Source organism: Contarinia nasturtii, unplaced genomic scaffold (genome assembly GCF_009176525.2).
Source record: "Contarinia nasturtii isolate CC-2019 unplaced genomic scaffold, AAFC_CNas_1.1 Cnas_scaffold_533, whole genome shotgun sequence".
Taxonomy (NCBI): domain Eukaryota; kingdom Metazoa; phylum Arthropoda; class Insecta; order Diptera; family Cecidomyiidae; genus Contarinia; species Contarinia nasturtii.
The window spans coordinates 1,897,501-1,923,434 of record NW_022197885.1 but is presented as its reverse complement, the minus strand read 5'-3'; the positions used below and the strand labels follow the sequence as shown (position 1 = coordinate 1,923,434).

General features: G+C 34.1%; 1 protein-coding gene across 5 annotated transcripts in view; it reads right to left on the bottom strand.

The window, feature by feature from the left end:
- Window positions 1-17,873, bottom strand: part of LOC116339784 (regulating synaptic membrane exocytosis protein 2) — a 41,178-nt gene extending 23,305 nt beyond the window's left edge. For all 5 annotated transcript variants that reach the window (XM_031765825.1, XM_031765829.1, XM_031765826.1 and 2 more), the window contains exons 1-9: window positions 17,004-17,873; window positions 14,791-14,992; window positions 14,540-14,647; window positions 14,107-14,415; window positions 13,758-13,962; window positions 13,443-13,523; window positions 2,908-3,449; window positions 867-1,068; window positions 551-739 (exon numbers count right to left, since the gene is read on the bottom strand). In XM_031765825.1, the coding sequence (XP_031621685.1) occupies window positions 551-739; window positions 867-1,068; window positions 2,908-3,449; window positions 13,443-13,523; window positions 13,758-13,962; window positions 14,107-14,415; window positions 14,540-14,647; window positions 14,791-14,992; window positions 17,004-17,113 (1,948 nt within the window). In that variant the 5' untranslated portion in view covers window positions 17,114-17,873. The remainder of the gene's footprint in view (window positions 1-550; window positions 740-866; window positions 1,069-2,907; window positions 3,450-13,442; window positions 13,524-13,757; window positions 13,963-14,106; window positions 14,416-14,539; window positions 14,648-14,790; window positions 14,993-17,003) is intronic.
- Window positions 17,874-25,934: the final 8,061 nt, after the last annotated feature.

Here is a 25,934-nt window from a genome sequence, read left to right as displayed (position 1 = left end):
ATTCGGTATCTACTTCTCTTCTTCCTATCTTTTTTTTTGTTAATTACATTCATGTCGTTTAAAGTTAATTAAAAAACTTGTTTAAAAACTTCAACAGGCGCTTGTGTGCAATGAGTGAGAGATGGGGTGTCAATCACAATTTTGTGCGTGTAAAGACTTTTATAACACACAAAAACAAAACGTATCACTTGCTTTTCAAAGATAATAAAAATCAACAACAACAACAACAACAAAAAAGAGTACAGGACAAACTACAATGGCAACTGTACAATAGAACACGCACACATATTGGCATCACAACGAAATGGATAATCAGACGTGAGATAGAGACAAAAAGATAGAGATACAAGATAAATAAAAATCAAAATATAGACAAAAGGGAACAAAGCGATCCACTTCTTGTTTTCTCGTATGGCAAATAACACACACACGCAGCAAAGACACAAAATTACTGGCATCTAGAATAAACAATCCAAAAATAAAACAGAAACAAAAAAAACGGAAAACGAAGAAGAACGAAAGAGTGCGCATTGTTTCCGTTTTAGTGTACCTGCATGTAATCGGATTGGCGAGTGTGATTGTCTCCAAGAAACCTGAGCCGCACGTCGACTTGCCGCTATCACACGCGACACTATCAATTCCACTTGTAGATCATGTTTGCTATTCGCTATTATATCTTGCACTTCATGATCGCTTCGATCACCAAACGATTGGCCATTCCATTCGACTATTTCGTCGCCTAAAAATATTTCCATAATTAAATGTGCAAATATTATAAAACCATAATTGTTCCAATGGATAGGCAATGCCTACTTGCTTAAGCCTCCCCAATGGGACAATCCTCAATTATAAAGAAATTAACCCACCTGGCTTTAAATGTCCCACTTGATCGGCAATCGAACCAGGTTTAATCTTCTCAATGATAGCGCCCAAGCGACCATTCGATAATAGTTGGCCGCCAAACACTAATAAACCTAATGTATCCTCTGAATTAAAATTCCTTCTCAAAATCAGATGGCCACTCATACGCGTTCCATCCGTTGACACTTGCCAATGTACTGGATTTTGCTGTTTGTTTGTTTTTTGTGTGTCATTTTTTAGTTACACAAGATTGATTCGTTAATTTCATATTTTAATTTGACATTTAGCTCATTTAAAAAAAAAAAAAAGTTTCTTATATGCCTATTTCTCACGCTATGCCCTAACACAACAACCCTGCGCTCTTACTATCTAAACTAACAAAATTACATCGTCTACATAAACTTTATCGCTTATTTCCCTGTCAGGCAAATTATAAATAAAAAACTTTATCACGACTTGATATACATACATATACAGATTGCAAGAGTGCTGATCTCTTCTTACATCTGTTTTCCAATCGATTTGGTAATTCTTTGTTTTTCTTCGAATATAAAAACCAACAACAAATGTTAAAAGAAGTATGAAACTTTGATCAAAAGCATGCAACATTCAGGCATACTTTTATATATGTCTACCGTGTATTGAATTTCAGGCTGAAAAGAAAACAAAACTTTTGACAACTTGCAATCCACACAGCTTTCCGAAAATAAACGTCATTTACTGCACCACACCAAAGCAGAATTTCGCAGAATTATCCTCTCGAATATTGGAGATTTAATTTCTCAAATTATTTTTATCGACTGAAGAGAATTTTTTCTGGCTCATTTTTTGTTTGTCAATTTTCATTTCATCGCAATAAATAGAGAGAAGGTGACCGCTGTGCTAAAATTTTCCATGAACTGTTATGATTCTATTTTTTTTCTGTTCCAAGCTCTTACTTTTCACTCGTTGTTGTTGTTGTTGTTTTTTTTTGTTTATTGTCAAATGTCATTAGCAGCAGCAGCAGTAGCAGCAACATATGAAACTGTATAAGTGTATTTTCCATTATATACATGCAATGGCTAAATGTCAGAATACTAACGCCACTTTACAATTTGCCGAACGAAATTGATGAAAATAATTGGTATTCTTTCTTCACTTGTCTGACATCGAGCATAAATGGTAGAGTACAAATGCAAATTTTTACAAACTATAATCCGATCACTATTGGATGGGTATGATTATGGCATAGCAAAATGACAACGTTAAATATAAATGGCAAAATAGAATGAGAGTTTGTGACAGGCATAACTATAGTCTGGCTGAGACACAGCATGCAAATTAAACAAGCAAACAAACAGCATGTGCTCGAGTAATTAAACTGGATCATACAGGCGCATCATATATATTAGGACGATGCGAAATAGAAGCGTATATCATTGTTGGCAGCAAACATAAGTATGGTAGTTGTAACGTTGATTACGTATTACGTAAATTAAATCGAAACTTAGGCATTAAATATTCAGGTGAAGCGTATTGTTATGAGATAACAAAAGAATATCTTTTTGATATGTTTTTATGTTTTGCAAAACGAAAATTGTGGACGAAATTTTGTTGGTTTCAGCATTTGGATTAAGAAACAACAGTTGAAAACAACAAAAATAATGAAGAGCCAATAATTAGAAACTAACATTTGTATTAAGAAAACTGAATCGATCGATAGCGAACCAATTATTTGATCTTATTTAAAAGCTACTCTAAATAATTATCTACTAGAAAAAACTTTTAGTTACTTAAAAAAAAAACTCAACTATAATTTGAAAATTCGTAATATTGATGACTCATGATAAAAGAGCGGGGCGAAAAACAAAACAAAAAGAAAATGTAAACATACTTGCTGTTGCCTATTTTCTGATCTACTTTGTTAGCTGACGTTCAAAGTTTTTTTTTTTCGGAACAAACTTAGAAAAACTAAACGGTACAAAACACATGTTTGTGTTCTTTTTCAAAATACATGTAAAATAAAAGCGATAAAATACGCAGAAAAAGACGATATGATATGAATACCTTTAGGCCTTCGCCTCGATTCGAATCTTCACTGCTTGTGAATGTGCTGCCTGAATCGATGCCCGAATCTCGTGTCGCTGAATCTTGGCTATTTTGCCGTTCCGAATCCCATCGTGTCCAATCGTTTGAGTCTTGACCATCAAATCGAACGGTTTTTTTTCGACGTTCCGTATATCGTCGACTATCAATGCTGTACGCATTTGGTTCATCTAGACTAGTGCCCGCACTAAGACTACCACCATGACCACCAATGCGGCCAGTTAGTATTGTATTCACATTATTTCCACCCACTAGGGTTGCCGTTGAATCAGACAGCCCACGGCTGTCATTATTCCAATATGGATCATTTGATTGATGTGGGAAATCCACGTCGTCGCCAACCACAATTTGCGGACTATGTTGCAACCGATGATTTGTTCGATTGTAATTATTTCGATGATGCACGTCCAGTTTGCTATCATTGATTTGACTAGAGGTAATCCGTGCCGATGCGCTTACAACGGCATTATTGTCATGCGGTAGAAGTTTTGTGCTGTGACCCGCTGTAAATATAACATTGTAAATCGTGCTCATTGTTTCGTTTCATTCAATTTTTTTTATTTGCTTTTTTTGCATTTTGACGTGGAAGTTTTGGTTTCGTTAATTTTGTAATTTTTTTTATTTTGGTTAAGTATTGTGTGGGAGAGTAGAAGGATGTTAACTACGCTTAGTATAATTTTTTTTAGGATCTAACATTACACACGCCCAATTCATAATGGTATATACTTGATGTCATTCAAAGTATTGTCCACTTGATTGTTCACTTCAGTGTGATTGAGACTATTGATAACGACGACTTGGTTTTAAATAACACTTTGAATAAAAATAAAGTACACAAAAATAAATTTGGTTTTATTAAATATATTATTTAAATTTAGAGAAATTGAAATGAAACACATTTCGAAATAAAGAAAGAAAAAGGAAATAAATGTGATAATAAGGTCAACGTTTGCAGTATTAGCACAGCTTCGGTTAATATTTGCCATAATTCGATTGCTTAAAATAACAAAATTAGATTTATTTTTGGATTGATATTTGACACAGATATATAAAAAAATATGCAAGATTTATTTTTTTTCGAATTTAAAAGAAAGATGAAACAACAATAACAAAATAACGATATGTGTAGTAGTAAAAAAAAATCAAGTGCGATGACAGACACACACATAAATAAACAACAACAATTTGGTTTCGGATCATCCAGTGCAAGTATAATTAAAATAACAATATGGGATTTACATTCACTGTGGACGACTTTAAAATAGAAAAATAGATAAAATAATATTTAAATTGGTAAATATCAAAAACAAAAGAGTATTTTTAAGCGAAACGGTATATATGATTCACTTTGCACATTATTCTATTTCGGGCATTTTTTTTAAAATGAAAACACGCGCATTCAGAGTGAGCACACACACACACACACACACATCATAAAGGATAAAATTGAAATCAAACACATTTATAGAATATGGCAATATAAAGTGGAATAAGCAACATTTAATATTAAATTTTGTGTTCGATTGTATTGAAAAGAAACAAACAAAAATCACATTGCAGTGATATGTGAACACGAGACGGGAGAAAAAAATGATAAATCAAACATATTGTATTTGAAATTGTTTTCATATTTCATGGTGAAATTCAATGCACACAAACACATTTCTCACAACATTTAGTTCCAATAAAGATCCACTTTGTCCGAAACTGTTTTGAAATTCGAATGGACAAATATGGGAGATCGTACGATATCACAAACTCATATCACATAAAGTATTTGCAATCCGCGCAAAAACATCAAAAGATTAAATTGCATTGTGCACCACAAATATAAAGAGAAAATAAATAATTCGATTGAAAGTGTTTGCTTATATAGTATTGCTGTTTTGATGAAACCATGGACAAAAAATATTTGCAGTTGACAGATTCATTCCCGCCCGTGTAAATATTATTGGGATTTGCTAAGTGATTACCTTTTATCATATTTAGTTGTGGTTTTGTGCGGAGATTGTTTTCATTTTTGTCTATCTCATGTAATGTTTTGATTCAAAAATTTAATGGTATGAATTTTTGACCGAACAATTTTTCATTTTCCACGATTTATAAGTTGTTTTCTTCGTCGTTATTTTTTTTCCTTTCGATTATTATCAATTTGTGAACAATGTATTTTGTCAACTATTCCATGTCGGCCGTGTGTATTCTGTTATATATTTTCCATGCGATTGGCGAAAAACACACGGTAAAAAAATACCACTAACATTCCAGCACACCATTCAACTTTTCTATCGAACGACAGAAGGACTTCAAACAAATAACCAACATTTTCTTTTGGCACTAAAACTATGTGCTTTTTGTGCAAAGTTCATTTGTGTTTTTCCCCTTATTTTTTTTGGTTGGTAAATTTTGTCGTCGTTTTTCTTCGGAATATTTACAATTAAACATTCAGCAGACGAAAAACCAAATAAATGGGAATTGATGTTATTATATAATACTTTTTTGAAAACAAAAAAAAAAAACTATAATTAAGAAACTGTTCGAAATAAAAACGAGAAAACATTAACAACGACACACAGTAGATTTGTTGTGCCAAGGAATTTCTCTGAATACGTTCGTTTAGTTTGGAACAATGCAGAGAATGTGAATTGTGCAACACACGAAAAAAGAATTTGAAGAAATACAAATATACAGTGTTAAAATCACGTCGAAATTTTAAGTAAATGGTAGTTACTTAAAAGATTTGTTGTTTTATTTTCTTGTATTTTTCGATGGGAGCAACAACGTCGAATTAGTAAACTATTGAGAACGTTTTTAATACAGCAATTTTTTTTTTGTTTCAAGCTGTGTATGTGTGTTTGTGTGTGTATTAGTTTTTAGTTATGTGTGTATAGTGTTTGTGTGCTGAGTCTTGTAATTGTATTTTGTTCGTTTGTGTGTTTATTTTGTAAGTTTTCTGAGAGTATATTTATATGGAGGGAGTGAAAATGACATTTCGAACAAATGATTCATTCTGATAAAATGAGTTTAGACACTTTCATTGCCAGTACAAACTGCCAAATGTTTTGCATACGATTCAATAATGGCATGAAGAAATGAAGAAGAAGAAGAAGACAATTGAGAAAATTCGAAATAAGAAATTGAATGAATGATAATGGTTTTTGTCTTTCCTTCTGCTTGCTTCAAAACCATAACCGTGTCAATAGAGTTAACAAAACTCTTGGCGAAAAAGTGCTGACTATAAAAAAGCCAACAACTTTGGTGAACGACTGATTTGCATGGTGAAATGAGGATGTTCCCATTTTCACTTATAATATGGTTTTCAATTTATGCAGTGAAAGCGAGGAAGAGAGAGTGGTAGAGAGATTAAGTGAGTGCGAGAGAGATAACGAAAGAGAGAATGTGAGAGCGGAAGGTGACCAGAGAGAGAGAGTTAAAAAGTCAATTTTTTTTTCAAAATTGCTTGTAGTAAGAAAACGATTCGAATTCAAAATTCAACCAAAGAAGACCTGCATTAACTATTACATGCATTCACCGAAATTCAATAGTTTCAAAAATAATATCATGCAGTAATATGACAGTTAACTGATATTTTGAGCGTGCATTTGGAAGCATGAAAATGCAAAATATCGCCAGTTAAATGGCTAATATTGGATACGCTCAATGTCATTGTGAACATAATTTATGGATGAGCTCTTAATATGAACAATATGATAGCACGCATCAAACAATAGCCATAGCCATATGACCGAAATAAAGTTTAAATCGAATTCGTTTCAATAGGCTAAGCAAGCCCAAATACTTCAATAATTTTAGCAATGGATTCATGTAATTTCCATGATTCAAAATTGAAAATTTACTTGGTTTAATTGATACAACTGAAGCGAAGCACTAATTTGACGTTCAAAAATAGTTTTGTTGATTATGTCAACGTGAATGAGGTCGATTGATTCGTACGACACTATGTGGCGCTCAATTAAATTAAAAGCCTATGCAACGGCGTGCATTCATAGAAAGAGATGGCAAAAAATGGAAAACACGAAGAAAATCATTTGATATTCAGATAACATGACTTGAGACGGTGATTGGGTTTGAAATCGTTGTAACCTCTCCATCTCTCTCTAACACGCACATACACACACACACACATTCATTCGTTCGGTGTCGCTTCAAAGCTCGGTGTTGTAGCATATGGAATTCCAATTCGTTGAGCCATCATAATTAGATTTTATTTTCCATTTTCATCTGTACATACTTTCTAATCTTTTTAGACAAAATAGAGGAGAGCAGAAAAATAAATATATCCTATATATGTCATGTGCTTTTATGTTTTCCGCTGTTTTTTTTTTGTAATTTGAATGTGTGTCTTGTTTGCTCATTTGTATGTCGAATACATTTTACTCGCAAAAATTCACTCAATTTTACTGACGGAAAATATAAATTTCAATTTTTCTGTTGTTGCACATTTTTTCGCCATTTCCACATTACTCTCTTTATCTATCTCTCATTTTCCTTATTTCTTTCGAAGTCACGAGTCGCGGTGTGATTTTTTTCCTCCAAGCTTGAAATTGAATTCAGCTGCACTTGTCAAAACAGCAAAGTCGAGCCACCGTAAACTCAATGCATGTATAAAGTACGGAAAAAAACCCTGACCTGACTCTGGATCATCTGGAATGCATTGCATACGAAATGATTGTGGCCAAAGTGATAGAGGGTGTATATGTGTGTGAGAGAGAAGAGAACAGTACAAAAGATAGATAAATGAGAAGGATAGGGAGAAAGTGTGACAAATTCTGAAAACCATGTGTGAAATTAAATATGAATGACACGATTTGCGCTGAACGAAACAACGAATCGACTGAAGAAAGGAAAAACATATATTATCACTGCTGATTACTTGTCAAAGATGTGGCGAAACTGTGTCATCAATGTGTGTGTGTACATGTTTGAGTGTCAAGAGATGAGATGGTTTAAAGTCGAAAGAGTGCAAGAACAACCTAAGGCTATACAATGTAAACTCGATGATGATGATGGGGTGGATGACAGAGAGAACGAGTAAAACAACACAAAAAACGATAGATATGCAAAATGAATATGAAAATGATCATTTCAACACAGAAAATTATATCATGGCACACCGTTGTTACAAGAACATTTACAATCAAATGAAGATGTCCATGAAGAAGATCTGACACTTTTCAATTTATTTTAAAATCACCGTTTTATTTGCAGAACATACTTCTTGCTCTTGGATTTTTTTGTTACAAGTTTTTTTTCGCTCCTTCTGTTTGTGTCTTTGTATGATTATTTTTGTTTCGTGTTTTTTTTCCTCTCTCGATTGTCACTTGATTGACAAAAGTGTCTTTTTTTCAAACTGTCAATCAAAACTCGTTTGTTTTCGATATTTATCAACTGATAAAAATGTCTATATTTACACAAGGTTTCCGTTAAAACTCTTTGTTTTCCGTATGTAAATGTCACTCAAAGGGGGAAATGCATGCTATGAAATGCGTTAAAATCGTAATCTGACCGAAATCATGTATCACACATACTATTATGAATAATCACTGGTGAAGCACACAAACACGTTAAAAGATATCAAATTTATTTTGTCATATTGTTTTCCAAATTACGCACGTTTTTTTTCTTCTAAAAGTCAAATGGTACCAATTAACGTTCTGTAATGAAAACCAATGGCCGGTTTATTTTTTTTTTTTTTTTTTTCATAAAAAATGTTTCTGTCTTTCTTTTAAAGTGGAATGTTCACCAAATGTTCGCAATTCCGATTCAAAGTACGAATTAAAAATTCAAGTGCACTATTTTATTTCGCCACAACGAATATGCTGTTTCTGTTTTGTTGGTTTCACAAAAATGTCCGCATTGTGCGACGAATGGTACTAAACTGTGCTTGAAAATTATTACAAGTTTTCGCTGAAACGCCAACAATATCTGTGAAACTTTGCGTATAAACAGCAACATCCAGTGGTATAGACCAAACATTGTACATACACACAAATACTGGCACACACAACAAAAAAAATGGGAAAATGGCCTAAACGCGCCACTGACTTCAAATGTTAGATTGCATATGGCATATAAGAATGGTTGTTGTCACTGGCCTTCAATACCATAGATGGCTATATATGTGTGTATGGCATTCGAAACGGCTGTGCAAGCATGCTTCATACCGACAGCGACTACGGCATTACGACCCCGTATACTGGCTGCTTTGACGTTGAATGCAATGATTTCGCGCCGCTAGCTGTGCGTGCACAATACTATCGCAAACAGAAATGTTACACCTAGTAAAAGTGGTCACACAAGAAACAACAACAAAACCGAAAATACCAATGGTAAAAAAGCGAATCAAATGGAAAAACCAAAACCGAATCGTATTCACTGATATTATTATGAATCTTGCCCCCGAGTAACTATCGTTCATTCCGATACACACTGACAAACGAAATCCGTGGCAAACGGTAACGCATACACAAAAACAGGCACAACTACATTCACATAATATCCGTGAAATGCGTGTTTTCCATCCGAAATTCGCTCTCAGTCAGGATCATCGGCATACTGCGAAAATCGAGTCTGAAACATTATACGGACCAAAATGAAATGGAACAAATGATATGGAGAGAGCGTAAGCGAAACAGTGACAAAAAGCTTTTGAATTCGAACATTGAATGAATGTGCATGGTTTGGAAATGCGCATGCGAATCAGCAAACGTATCATATCAGAAAAGGGAGAGAGAGAGAAGACAGAGAAACGACGAATTTTCGTCATTCTAAACTTGGTAGCGTGATATTTATATTTTTATTTCTTTTATCTTGATTTTCTAAATTTATGTTCATTTTTCCTATATATATTTTTATTTGGGGTATGTATACATATATAAACACCTCATAATGCGAAAATGTTATTAGAAAAATGAGCTCAAAAATGGGAATGGTAATGGGTCTTATGTCCCAACTGAATTGGGAAATAATACACATGAACTCATTTATGGAATATAAGATTTTGTGTGTACAAAGCGAACAATCGGCATTTTTTTCATACTTTCTCCATAGGAAATGTATAATAACTCAAGTTGAAATAACGAACACACAGTACGTGTATCATGCTTGATTTCAATTTTCCTTTGATCTTAATAATTTTTTAACGAGTTTTAACTTCCTGTCACACCTCGGGTCAACGGTATTTACAATATGTCGCCAAACACATACACATACTAACTAAATTGGTACAAAATCGTTTTCCTGTCGTGTTTCATCGTAAATGCATTGATTTAAACAACTAATAATGCTTTGCGATTTTAATTCGTGTAACTACTATAACTTGTAAGGATGATGGAACATGTGCAGTTGAAGAAGAACACCAAAAACTTTAAAATGCTTTGCATCGCTTTCATTGATGAATACAATATTGCTCACAGTGTCACTTGCAGCACGTGCTCTGGAGTTTAGTTTATATTGGTAGGTGCCAACGTGTCCCTTTTTCTACACTTTTTCCAAATTATAAGTTTGAAAAACAAAAACACCACTCAAAGGAAATTATTTGATGTAAATGCTGTCGTTTGCAAAATCTGTTCAAAAAAATGTCACTTTTTCAATGTTGCTTACTTTAGATGTCTCTGCTCTTTCTGATAGATAGAAAACTATCTGAGTTACTGAGTTTTGAGATGGTCGTGTGTTTATTTTAGATAAATTTTATTAACCATATCAATGGCATGTCATTGTTCCACTTTAGCGAAGGCGATCGAATGTAATTTTATTGTTGTTGTTCGTGCCATTCAAACCCACGTGATTTTCCATGACATGACTTTCATATAATGTTCGATCAAATAAAGTTGGAATATGTTGTACTTTTGGTTGTTCTTTATTTTTAGTGTGTCGATAATGGTTTAGTGGTCGTTGCAATTTGTCGTCGCATTTGCGATTTTTATTGTGCTGACTTTATTGGCATGCTTGCGATTTCTTTTTCCTTTTTTTTGGAAAAGTGGATATATTTTAACCATTGACGCTATCATCTCTAAACATCGAACGATGTTTTTGTTTGCGACAGTGACGTCAAATGAAGCGAACAGAATGGAAACATCACAGGGAGGGGGTGTGATATTGATTTATTTTTGTTTTCTTGGTTTTCTCTCTCTCTCGACCGTCTATCTATGTGTAACCAATTTTTTTTAGAATTCAGAGTGTTGTTTTGAGTCATGGACATGTAAGCTTCGGATTGAAAATGTTGTTGATATTGTTTTTGGATTATAGCGATAATATATGTCTTTCAAATTATTAATTGAATGCTTTTAAAATGTGCAATATATATGTAATGAACTTCTGAAAATCTACAACCCACAGATTTAATTTGGAAATGACATAATAAGCTCTTGTGTATTCCAACCAGCCAGTTTTATAACAACGCAATGAAAAACGATGTATTCAAAGCATAACGGCTTTCTGCTAGCAATGAATGCGATGACGATTTTTCATTTTTGAATCGCAGCTTTTGCTCAAACAACCGAATGTAAATTGAATAACTCGAAACCGTGTTAATGTGTGTGTTTGCTCAATGTATGAATCTATGCACGGAATTCGTACCGAAATACGATGAAAATACAACAACAAATGATTCCCATTCATGAAAATTTCATCATGAATAGATTTGAGCTTACGATTTTCGGGCAAAGAGAAACATTGACGTCGTCATCGTCATCGTCTTCATCGTTGCCATTATACATATTTGTATATTCGTTTCTATCCAATGGTTTGTGTATGAGCGCACACAAAAAATACCGTTCTCACTTGCACTCGCTCTCTTTTTAATGTCTCTGAATACAACGTGTTCGGCTGTATGTGTGTATGTATGTATGTGTATGTATGTGTGTGAATGGTGTTTGTTATCCGCAACAGACAATATATTAAGTGAGTGAATCAGAGAAAAATCGTGGGTGGTGTATATTATGCTGTGTGTGCTAAGAGACGTCAGCAAATATGAAATTACGAAAATTGGCAGAGGGCGAACATAAGAACAAACAGTGGAAACGAAGGATATCAAATAAAAAAAAATAACACACACACAACAACCATATAGATCCCATTATGTACTGCGCATTTTTGGTTGCCGTTATTTTTTCGGTTTTAAATGAGCCTTTGACTTTTGCTCGTTCGCATTGGAGTTTATTTTTTTTTCTTGCGAGTATTTTATGTTCGTTTCGTTGGCTTGGAAATGTTTGATGCGAATAGTTCTGCTTTTTTTTATTCGTCATGTGGAAAAAGAAACTCAGTGTAAAATTATGAATTTTGATCGCGGTAAAACATCTTGCACATAGATTACGATGAGGCCAACGGCGCATATTATAATGTGGCATTTTTTTCTCTCTCGTCATTCTGCTTCTCGGTTTATTGTTAGTCGGATAGTTTGTTGTTGTTGTAAAAATGACGCATCGTACAACAATCGATAAATACTTTAGCATGTTTGCTCTCTCTTTCTGGCTTACTCACTCAGTGTGTGTTTCCACGTTGCCAGAGACATTGTCGTCATTTCACCATAAATTGATATACAGCATTCAAATTATATATACATATGCAATGAAATAAATGTGCAGACTTTAATCTCGTTTATTGTTTGAATGGTTTTTACAAGAAATTCTCTCTTTTTTTCATTACATCTTCGGTCTTTCTAGCGAACTTGAATGAATCATCTTCTTATCGCATAGGTTGATTGAATTTCAATACGGATTCTTTTCTCCATTCTCTCTTTCATCAGAATTATTATTCATATTTGATCTTCATGCATTCATTATGCAGAGAAAAAGCGAGAAAATGGTTTTTTTTTTACATTCCATAAGAACTAAATGACATTCTACTGCGAAATTGTGCTTGATGCATGAAATGAGGTCAGTAAAATGTATCGAGAGAAAGAAAAAAAAACGAATAAAAAATGAGTGATGAGCGTCCGGCCAATGATTCAAAAACTTGCTGGCAAATGCGATCGCTTTTCTTGAGAATAAAACAATGCGAGACAGAGTGAAAATATGATGACCTCGAAAAGAAAATATAGAATGGCCAGAAGTTATGCCGCCATGCATTTGCTAATCTGGATATCAATAAACTTTTGCTTTTTTTGTTCGACAGAAATGACACACCACATTGGAGTTTAATCGTGTGATGGAAATAAGCAGACCAATCGTTCGATAATTGTATATGAATACTGAATGAATCACTTGTCATGTGTAGTTATGTGTGGTTTGAAGTAAAAATGTGTTTTTATGTGATAAATGTTTTTTTTCTGTGCGTTCACCGTTTGTTAAGGTTAACGCACATTTTGATTAATATTGTTTATATTTTTGGTATATTTGAAATTCTCAAGAATAAATGGGCTTTAAAAAGATTTTACAGCACATTTAACAAATAAAAAAGTTATATATGAGAGCTAATCGAATTTCATTTGAAAAAAATGTTTGCAAAGCAACGCAATTAATATTGAAAATAACACTCACCGTCATATTCTTCTTCGGAACTACTAAATGATGTTTGTTGAGCCAAATGGCCCGCAATTGGTCGTTTATGCTGATTAATGTCTGGAAAATATGAACGGAGGATGCCTTAATAGATTGAAGTTGAGTATTAACACACCTACACACAATTCTAATTATTTCGAATGGATTTTTTTTTAGCTCCATTCAAAAATATTAATACATCCGTGGGAATGTGAGCTTTTTGCTTGGCTTTTTACGTCTTATCTTAGATTATTATATTATGCGTCATTTTGAAAAGTTCATCATTTTATCAATGTAAATGCCATGTTTACTTACTTTGTGTGGCGGCACCGCTGCTCGAATGTTGCTGTAAATGTTGCTGTGAAGGATGCAAATGCTCTTGACGATGATAATGTGATTGCATTGGCTGAGGCAATTGAATTCCCGATGAGTGAGAATGTTGTTGTTGCTTTATAAAATGTCGTTGTTGTCGTGGATGCATTAAATGAGGATGCTTTAACATCAAACCGTCTAATTCTCCCTGCCGGATGCCAGCGACGAAACAAAAGAAAGACACACACAAATGAAAAAGGGAAAAAAATCATTGAGATCACTTCAATCCTTCGGCATCTCCTTGCTATTCGATTTTTTTTTGCCTCTTTCGTTATTCAATATGATACCATACCTGATAGTATTTTGGATCTTCATCGGTTGAATAAATATCGGATGATGGTTGTTGGTGTGTTGATTGATGATGATTCGTTCCATATAACGATGATTGTTGAAAATGTTGTGATGCGTTCGATGCTTGAATTTGTTGTTGCATGCGTCGTTGTGCTGGATTGAGCATATCAACACTCGAATCGTGTGAATATTGACGTCTCAATCCGCTGCCAGTTCGTTGTAATGGGAGATTTTCTTTTTCGGCAGCACTTCGGGCTCGTTCTAATTTTGGTCGTTTATCCGATGGATCATGTGGATCCGGATGAAGTGACTGAAAAATACCCAAACGACATTTAAATGATTAAAATGCGAAAATCAATTCAAGTGTGAAAATACAAATTCGAATATGCGAAATGGAATGAATGTAATAAAAAAAAATTGGTTGTACTACTTACACCGCCAGTCGCACAGATAAAGCCTTCGCCTTCCGTTGTTTTCATCCATTGTCCAGTCGACGATAAAAGTTCCTGTTTTTTGCGACACACCATACACACCCAAATGACCTGTTTGTGTTTTGTTCGTTGCAGACAAACAAATATACAAAAAACAAATACAACGTTATATTTGGCCTCTATTTCTGTATTTTTGTTTATAATCAACCGTATCGCCAGTAACATAAAATGTTGCTGTCTGCGCAAATGCTTACCTTTCCTCTGATGGTTGTTTTACCACCACATCTAGCACAACAGCGTATATTACAATAATGACAAATGTGACCAACGCCATCGGCAAATTTTGTTTTTAAACATATGTGACACGTTGCTTCTAATTCAATGCCAGCTTTCCGTTGCTGTTCCGATCGTTGTCGTATCGTATCTTCTAGTGTATTAACTTCATCTTGTTTTCGTCTGAAAAATGCAATTTTCAACGATTGAATTATTTTCGACAAATCAAAAATGGTAAAACAAAAGGAAAAATCGAAATTGAAAATGAAATTGCTCCCGTTTGAGTCCACGGTGAATGTGAACGATTTTGTTGCATTGTCGTCATGCTCTTGCATACCGATATATTTCTCGGAAGCGTAGCAACATAGGAAGGATGCTTTCAGCGCTACTTCAAAAGCTCTAATTGAAACTGCCACTCAACATAAATTAGTGATTTTCCACTAACTTGATGAAAAATCAAATAAACGTCAAACGAAAAACATGGAAAGCCGTCTCGAAGCACTTCGAATAACATTAATGATTAAAAATCAATAAAATGCATCCCATGTCAATTTCCCTTCATTATTTTTATATATTTTTTTCTTCTTCTTATATTTACTCTCTTTCTTCCTTTTCTCCTCTCCTTCTTTTTGCGTTTTCGTTTTTCACTCTTGAAAACTTGAAATTCTAACGAAGTTATTAAATACCTTCTAATGGGCTTGTGCTTTTCTATTGTAATAGTTATATGGTGGTGGTGTCATCATCAATGATAGGCCCGCGTTCGCGTGCGCTTTGAAAGTACATTTTGTGCAAATAGCTTCGAAATTCGTTTTACATTTATATTTATATGCAAAATAGTTGCGACATGTTTTGATTCATTTTTCATTGTTGCATTTCGCTAACAGCTTTCCTGTTCTCATGTTCACAAGTTCTTTTGGCGCTCATTGAAGTGGATTCGTTTCTGTTATGGTTGTGACGTAAAAGACATACATAACCAGCAATGGGAAATGGTTTCTTATTTCTCGATTATTATTATTTTTTTGTATTCTCTCTTTCAAGTGACTGAGTGTGTTTCGAATGAAAATTTCAAATTCATAGACTCATCTCTTTTGCTGGTTCGCTAGTATTCAATGTGGAAGTACATGTGGAATGAAGTAGCAGTGTGGCTCATTCAGATAAGGTCAAAAAGATTGAGAGAATGGGATGGTACCGCTATTTGTGTACATCAGTAAAGTACAATTTTTTTAGCTATTGATTTTTCTCTCACTCTCTCTTCTTTCGCAACGCCACTTGTTATGGAATTTATACTCGAGCACTTCCTGCATCCTTCTCCTTCCCGTTTTCTTCTTTTTCCGTTTGTTCATCAGCCAAATGGAAAGCAAAATTAGTTACATCATCATCTGATTGCTTTCAAACTCGCATACATATATGTATGGATCGGCTGTGTCATTAAAGAATTGAATTTAATTTATATTGTCGTAAAAAACCGCAAAAATGTTCATTTAAATAGCGGTTGCGGTAACAATATCGATATCAACACAAAAACCAATCAATAGTTTAATTCAATAAAGTAATTTATTGAGAATTGAAGTTGCCATGAAGTAACCTAATGAATTTTTGTATGCGAAAATGATTGGCTTCACAATAAACACACTAAAAGACATAGACACTATCTATATAGTGGTTTGAGCTTTAAATAGCCCATATATAGCACCCATTCAGTGGTGAACAGTAAATGTTACTTTATAAATAGTTTAATTTAATCGGTATGGCTGCATTTATGCACTTTGATAAATATGTGTCAGAGTACTGACTTTTAGATAAGAGTAACAACAGTGGTCTGGCTTAAAATGAATTGAATTGAGAGAGAAAAAACACATCCCTATGTTGAATTTACAATAGAATTTTATCTAAGAGTCAGCATCTCTTTGTGTAATGGATGTGGAAAAAATTATCGTCATCATCATAAATGAGATGACTCTCTCTCTCTTTCTCTCTCATTTTCTCTCTGTGTGTGCATGTGGCAAATGACAAAGAGACGTCAAATCAGCTGAAATAACCAAGAGACATATTGAGCGAAACAAAACAAAAAATATACAAGTTGACAAAGCATTGCTGAAGCAGCAAGCGAGGGAGACCAAAAGTGGGTGATAGAGAACGGGAGCGAGCGTGTTCACAATGAAATAGGAAATGGAAATGAAAATTGATTACTTACTGCATAATCTCCTTTTGTTGTTCATCTTCCTGACGCTGTCGCATCATCACATTTTCGATGATGGCGCGCTCTTCTGCGGTTAGGTGTGATAGATCAGGCATATCGGCCATTTTTTTGTGTTACCACCACCACCACCCCAATTTAATTTGTATTTTGATTTTGCAATATTTTTGCCTTTTGGACACGCAGTCCCGAATGATTAATTCGAACTTCTTCTATGGCTGCTACTACTTCTTTTATATTCTAAATTAATTTATTCCTTTCGTGTAGTGGTTTTGCATTTGAGAAATAAACATACTGTGTCGGAATCTCATGCACAGGCACATAATTAATATTTTTGGTTGAATTTTCACTTGAATTTTTGTTGTTGTTGTGGTTGATTTACATTTAAAACACTTTGTCACTACGAATTCATGCAAATCGCATCGGCCTGCGAATGTTCGATTTGTTTAATCGCTAGCCCTTCGATTGATTTGTGCATATTCTGTACAATATACGAATTAAAACATATACGGTATAATTATATATATATATTCCAAAGCTTGTGCTATTTTAAAAACACTCGTTTAGTGTAGTTTGGTTGGATAGTTGCTGTGTGTCGATGTTGATGTTGTTTAAAAGTTAAATAAATCTGAATTTATTTGAACTTTTTTCGTCGTATTGAATGGCGTATTGTTGTTGTTGCGTTGAATAGTTTCGTGCGAATCGCCCAATATTAATGCGACGGAATTCTTTAAGCTATCCTAAAATATGTGGCTTCTTTTCGTAGAATTTTGTTTTAAAAAAATTGGGACTTTTCGTTAAAATACATTTTTTTGTTTTAAATTTTTCATTGTTTTCATTGTACTAAAAGATGATGTTTTTTTTTGTTCTGTTGATTTCTGCAAAAGAAAAAACAGTTATGGATTATTATGAGTAAATTAAATTTTAGTGTTATTATTTATGATTTGTTTTGGTTTTAATTTAAACGTAATGCTTTGATCGACCGAAAGAAAGGATTCAATTTCAAACAAAGGGTACATCCGCTTCACAATGTGGGAAAAATAGTATCATCACTTGGTTGGATAATGAATGTGGTGAATACACAATTGAATGTTATATAAAGTTGCAACCGTCAAGACAAAATGAAGAATGGAAACCTATTTAATGTGTCCCAGTTCAGTTTAGTGACAAATCTTTTCGATCCTGTCGGCCATACAATCACATTGAAACAAGAATAAGCTCTAAAACACTGAGCTGTTAATCCACAGTGGCCTTAAATGATCAAGTGGTTTTCGCATCATTGTTGTAGAGCTTTTGAAGAAAATTTGTGAGAGAAAATAGGAAATAAATAGAGGGAGAGAATATAAAGAGAATAAAAATCACTTGGCTCTTGTCATTTTCGTTTTTCACAAGAACGTTGTTGTTGTTGTTTGTTTGTTAATATATATACACACTCCTTCGCATTTGGAATTAAGCCCGCACAAAAAAAAACTGTTGCGGCATTAGCGGCGGAACGGAGTGGCGGATGATAATATGACATGAAGAGAATGGTGTGTGTATTTGTGTGTAAAGAAATTGAAACAAATAATACAGTATACACCAACACCTTGTAATAAAACAGAAAAAAAAGTGTCATGATGTCAAGTTTCACTTTCGACGCCATTATTGCATCACACGTACAATCGAACTCAAATAATGCTTGAATAGATTAATTATATTTATCATGGTAGTGAATGGTGCATAAAAAAATATCAGAGAGGCGCACAGCGGAGATGAAAGGAGAAACGAAGAGCAAACGGAAAAGCGATAAAAACAGAAAAACAGTGGAAAACTCGTTGCAGAAAATAATGGCATTTCATGAAGTAGAAAAATATTAATGCAAATAAAAAAACGGCAAAGGAAAATATCGGCGGTACATGGTGGCTTTTTTTCGCATCGTCGATACAGCAATCGTCGTTCGCTTGATTCTCACTCTTTCTATTTCTGTTACACAATGTTGCCTTTGTTGCATCAATAACCAGCACAAGTAACACCAAGAATATTTCCAGTGAATAGATTGGGCTACAGATATAGCAGTGCTATTTTCACAGCTCCTATTCATAGGTGCTATTTGTGAACAACGCATGCGGACAGCGGATTTATGATACGATCCCGAACGAAATGTTCAAAATGTAAATAGAACAGTAGACTTATTGATTTTAGTATTTATTTGCATAAACAAATCAATAGGTCGCTGTCCATATGTGTGAATAGGAGCTGTGAAAATAGCACTGCTATAGCTGTAGCCCAATCTATTCACTGAATATTTCATGGAAATTTGTGTGTTCGTGTGCACATCGAATGAGTCAAAGGCATATTATCACTGCAGAGAGCAAACCGAAAAACACATCAAAAAGATGTAAACGAAACAGAAAAAAAAGTAAATGGAGCAAACGAGAGACTCTCACACTGCATAATTTCTCTTGCAAATGCAGTTATCCGAATGCCTTTAAAAATGCAAATGCATATGACAGGGAAAATGTATTTGCATTGTAATGCAGAAAACGTGTCTACCAGGTGATAACTGCCATACGATTTTGTTGTCTGATCGGTAAAATGAACCATGAATATTTTCTGAGCATTTCAATGTGTGGAAATCATTGATGAGCTCACAGACACCCAGCATGTTGCGAACATCATGAAAAAGCGACGACAATGCCATTCATTTCGTGACATTTATTGTGTAAATACACATTATCAATTTTATTGAAGCACACCACCAATATTTTACGTTGACTTGTCATTCTCACTGTATTATATTTGATACAAATTGCAAAGATGTTCAAATATGACCATGTAAGTGACACTGCAATATTTTATGTTTCTACTAAAAAAAGATAGCACTTTCGCTCTCCTCTACAATGTATATTCTGCATGTTTAAATCGTTGTCACCCTGTGGTTAATATTTCTTCTGACTAAAACACAATTTTTCTCTGGTCGTACAATAAAAACGATATGCTTGCACATTATGCATACATGGCCAATAACCCAATTCTATTTTCTTTGAAATTTATTCACCGCCTGTTTGTGTGCGTTTTCTTTTTCACTCCTTACAAGTTTTTTTTTGTTTCTCGTATTTTGTCTTCGTTCAATTCTTGGGTTTTCATCGCCTTGGCCAAATGCAATCAACAATCACTTGCACAATCCATCTTTTTCCGCTTTGGTGCGCGCGAATCCACACTCTTTTCATCTTTCTCCCGTGCGCTCACACTGTTATTTACGTTAAATACCCTGCAAGCATACAATGCACTGCACAAGAACGAATGGACGTGCAAATTTATTTATTCCGTTCAGCTTTTTGCCGCTTTTCATCTTCAAATTTAGGACAATTATATTAACACGAAATTCATTCGCCAATATATACAATATTAAACACAATAAATGGCAGAGCCGTTTAGTTTGCGTTTGTTCTAAAACGATGGAACGCGCGCGCACCACTCAACCACTTGTTTTTGTTTTCTTCGCTATTTTAACGCGGTGTGCCATAAATCATCCGTCGTAAATGCAAGCAATTGAATTGAATGCAGTAGCTTTTGTACTTGTGTTTTTCTTCATTTTCTGAATGGACGAAGATATTATACATATACGGTTGGTTACACAAAACAAAAGGCAAATACAAAACTCTCTGCATCAACCTCAACACAAATCACATGAGCCAAAGGAAAATGGTAGGGTAAAGTGGGGTGAAGTATTACCCCACTGTCGTGTCACTTTCCAAAATTCCTTTCGATTTAGTCAAATAATTACTAAATCTTCACACAAAAATATATTTACCCGTTTTGAACAGTGCAAAAGTTTGACCAAATCACGATTGAATGAAACACTATGAAAACTTAAAAAAAAAAAAATTGGATCATGTCTGTCTGGGAGAACGACTAATTTGCATGTTAACAATTCGGCGACCATCGGTAAAATGAGCTGAGAGCACAAGTTATCGTGCCCGGTATTTTTTTTTAGAAATTTTGACGTTATTCAGCCCACGTCTCACTTCACCCCACTTAACCCTACGCACCGGACTAACGTGTAAGATATTGTAAGAGAGCGAAAAACATTGAATGTATGCATTATGTTCACGTGAATGTTGAGAAAACTATGGTAGTGCTATATTATGTTATGCTAAAACTTACACCGCACAAATAAAAAAAAAATGTTTATTTTCACATCACATTAAAAATTTAATGTTGTAATCTGAAAATTGGTGAATTTTTAATTTTTATTTCGTGCCATTGAAACGCGTTGTTGATTTAACGACCAACGTCGACAACGACGACGACGACGTTTGAAACGGCGAGAAAGAGATCGAACGCTTTACACATGTATATAAATGTGTGTGTTTGTGTATTTGTGCACAATTTTGTGTGTCTGTGTGTATATGCGGATGGGATACGTGTGAAATGGCAAATTTGAATCACAGACCCACAGAGTGATAGGTATTTGGTGCACACAATACACACGTAAATATAAAACTTTAACCATTCTCAGCTTTTAGCTTTGTGCGATTTTTGTATGCGCGCATGTGCACATACGCATTATATTTTGATATCGTACATTTTCCATTTGTTCGGTTGCTTGCTTGTTCGTATATTTGTTCGTTGGTTCATCTCGATTGTCTTTGAACGAGGCTTTTCGGTCATTTATTATACATGGTTTTCCACGAAATTGATACTCATACACATTATTTTCCCTTTGTGTGTTACATTGACAATCTCTGACTATCTCACTCCATCTTCAATTCAACCATACACACTCACACACTCCATCATCGAACAACCTCCCCCCCTCCGTCACCTCGAAAGCTCAATTTGCAAAATTCCATGGGCATGTATTCACTCTTTTATAGCATTTGCCATTTGATAGTTTTGTATTCCAATTGAGTATTGGCCATTTGTTTGTATCGATATACTGAATGAAATGGAAACACATCAAACGAATCGAAATATAGGTGACTGTCATACGGTCGTAATTTTCTATTTGGCCAATCAATTGATTATTGGATTCGTGTTGTGATTGTATTCGTTGATCTTCAATTTATTAATGTTCACTCAGTTTATTTTTTTTTTTCGTTCGTTCGTTTTCCATTACATTATTTATCGTTCGTTGGAATGTTATCGATTGTTAAAGTTTATAAATCAACTCTTTTCATCTTCATCATATTTCTGTAATTTTTTTTCTCTATCTTCTGTCGATTACTCATTTTGATAGATGTTCACAAATGACCCCCGTCCCCGTTCCCAATCAAATGGAATCATCTTGTAAAAATGTTTTAAAATAAATTATTTTTTCATTTTGTCGCATCATTCTAGAATAAAATTTCAACGAATTTCAACATTACAATTCGTTCGCATATGGTATGAATCGACCACTTTATGGGGGTCACTTCAAGTTTTCCGTTTGGCGAATGCAAACACACAAAAATTGAAGAATAAAAAAAGATGGAGAAAAAAATGAGAAAACTTCGAAGTCGTACAGGCTGACAGATGAAGCAACAAGACACTCTACTCGCCATTAATGTTCAAAAAAAGAGAGAGAGAGAGAAAAAGAGACGATCCAAGAAAAGCGCTGTCACAGCTGTCACAATAAAATTTGTCTTTTGTTCGATTCGATATGTTTTTTTCTTCCATCTCTCTCTCGCTCTCGGTCGCTTCGCTCCGAAATATATTGAATATGTCTTATTGTTGCACGAAAAGATGTGCGATTTGCCTTGTTTTGTGCAAATGGATTCGGTTCCGCGTACATATGTTACCCGCTATCGCATTGATACATGCATTTATGGAAACTGAATGGCAATCAAATAAAAACACATGGTTAACCTTAAGTTTATAATTAATATGGGAACGTGTGTTATTTATATCCTTTTGTTTGAGTTATGTTTTGGTTGTTTTTCATTCAATACGGGGATTTAATATGTCGTTTTTTGTATACATGGTTTTTTTCTTCGTTTATCTTTCAAGACTTGATCCGTAAATCTATTTTCGGATATTTGGAGCGGAAAATTCGGATTACATTTGGGAATATAATATCGAAATGTGTGAAACAAAACTTTAATTTCATTCATTTACACTCTCAAAATCAATCGATTAGCTCTCTTCTTCTACTCCAGTGATTCCGAAACATAGATGAAAAACAACGTATTTGGTTGAAATGCGGTGATTTGAAGTTATTGAAATTGTTTTATTGCTGAAACCATACAAAAAAAAAACCGAATATACTTGTGAGAACGTAATCAATACTTTGATAGTGATAATAGTAATACTATGTAGTATGTTATTGAATTCAACCCGATTCACGTTGCGTATATATTTATCAGCCTATTTACACATGCAATAATTGGTTGTTCTGTAAACATGTTTCGATAATTAAGCATGTGTGTGGAGAAAAATTTAAAATTAAAATCCATAAATAGCAAAACAAATTAACATCGGTTCAATGAATTCAATTAAAATTTCGCACGTGGACAAATACGGTGTGAACACTGTTCAAATTGCCACTCGCTTGTTTTTATTTCTTTTCCATAAACAAAGCTCTTGGAGAAAAACAAACGTTCCACACGCCCTTAATGATTGAAAGTTCTTTTTTTTCTTCATCTATAATAATGTGGCCAGAGCCATCAACATCCCCTTTTCATCATTCCATAAGTGCGTATCGAACGAATTGAGGCTAAATATAAAATAGTCGTTATTTTCTCGTACATTACACGTTGTGTGATAGAGTCAATTTGGATTCATGTCGCGTGTATCTTTTGCTTCTATTATTGGCTTATGTGTGTATATATATTTCACACGTTTCATTCTTCTCTTATCTCCTGCTGTCGTTTACATCGATACAAAATGTTCAACGGACGAAGGTACGGTATTGATACGGCTTGAATGGGACAGAAAAAAAGAGAAAAAAACGAAATATTCAATCGGGCAATGGATGAACAAAAGTGGCGACGCGTATATTACGATGAAAGAATGTAGTGCGTTGTAAACAACACACCATTGAGACATCGTTTCATCTATATCATAATATATAGACATCATACCACCTTCCCATCCATTCAAACACAAATACACACTCCTTCTTCATTTATTTCGTGCAGAAACTGTTGAAATTCCACGTATCTCAATCTTCCTCACTTTTTTCATCATTTTAATTTCGATTACGTTAGATTGTGCTCTTTTTTTACCATACAAATTTAAATCAAAGCAAAACGTTAAAAATTCACGACGAAATATGTAAGCACAATATGATTAAAAATATGATAATCACCTTTTCCTTTTTATTCGTATTATTTTTAAGTAAAAATATTGAATATGCTGGCGTTGAATGAATACTTTTTTTTTCGTTTAAAATACTGAAAAACCAGAATGAATAATATGATTGAGTGCAATTTCACTCAAATTAAAGCTTTTTTACAATCGATAGACTGGAATCTGTATGATTGTTGTTGTTGTTGTTGTTGTTACTGTAAGTGGTGCTATTGATGTTGTAGTCGCCGTAGCCTCATCACCATGGTATTGCTGGATTTTACCATATTTTTGCAGATTTCTCCCGTGTATACATGATTTGTATGAATATTTCCATGGCGATTGACGATAAAAATTGAAAATCGTTTGCTATTATTGTGCTATTTGGTGGTTTTCCATTCATTATTCATTGTTAAATTAATTTTCATTTCAATTTATTTTTTTGTGTGTGGATTTTCTCTGGAACTTTTTTTTTCTATTTGGAATTTGTCTTATTGAGTACATTCACTCCTGTACACCTTAAACACGCACACAAGCACACATACACAATCACGAAATCGAGACGATTTTGGTTTTTCGATATAAATATATTTTTCAACTGAGAGGACCAAAAATTGTTTAATCAATTAAATGTGTCGTTCGTTTTTTTTTTCTTGTTTGGTGTGTGTTCCGAAATTGTTTTTTCCTTTCTCTTTCTGTTTATTCTGCGTTTTGGCCGAAATATTTTCTTTGTACACGAAATTTGTATCGAATGGCGGAATTCATTTGTGCGTTTAACCAAAAACAGCAAATGGAATTTTCACAAATTTCGGAACAAACATGGTCGTTGTTGTGTATTCTTGGTTCACTGTTATTTTTTGTTCGATTTGAATCCTCACGTAAAATGGGAATTGTTTCACACGCGCGCACACACATATACACAATCACTTACATTCTACGAATAAAATGAATCTCTTCTCTTTTTTTTCTTGAGGTTTTTTTCGTATTTTATTAAAACTTTCAACTTGTTTTTAGTTTGGATGAGATAAAAGTTTAGATTTTTCGAGAAAAAAAAACAGTTTTTTTGTACAACAATTTCAGTTTCGTATCAATTTTTTGTGTATATCTTTTTTACTGTGTGCTGTGTGTTACGGCTGATGAAGCGACTACTGCCTCTCTCTACTGTAGCTGCTACTTTTGCCACTGACGTCACACGAACAGTATTGATTTTCCCGCGACGTTTTTCCTCGCTTCAAATTTTCTTCACATTGTGCCTATGAAGTGCGATGAATGAGTTGGTGTGGGTGCGTGCACGTGTATGTGTGAAAGGGAGAAAGTGATGGTGTGTGTGTGGTGGTAGTAGTACGCTTTGGCATAGCTTTATGTGCTATGGTGATGACAAAGTAGCGACAGACAAAAACCATCGTTTGACAAAGCAACTAAGCTCAATTTTTGCCTATCGTCGTGTATGTGTAGATTTTGCGTTGGTGTGTTGAAACGCACACATCCACTTTTTACATATGCGTTGTGGTTCTAAGATTTTCTGGTGCGGAATGAGGGCGCCGTGATAAGCATGCAGACTTTTAATAGAAAATTCTTTATAAAGAATCCACGTCAGGAGCGGTTCATTCAAAAAAAAAAACAACACTTTCATAGAAATTTCAAAAAACCACATGAAATGAAACGATATTTTTTTCCAGT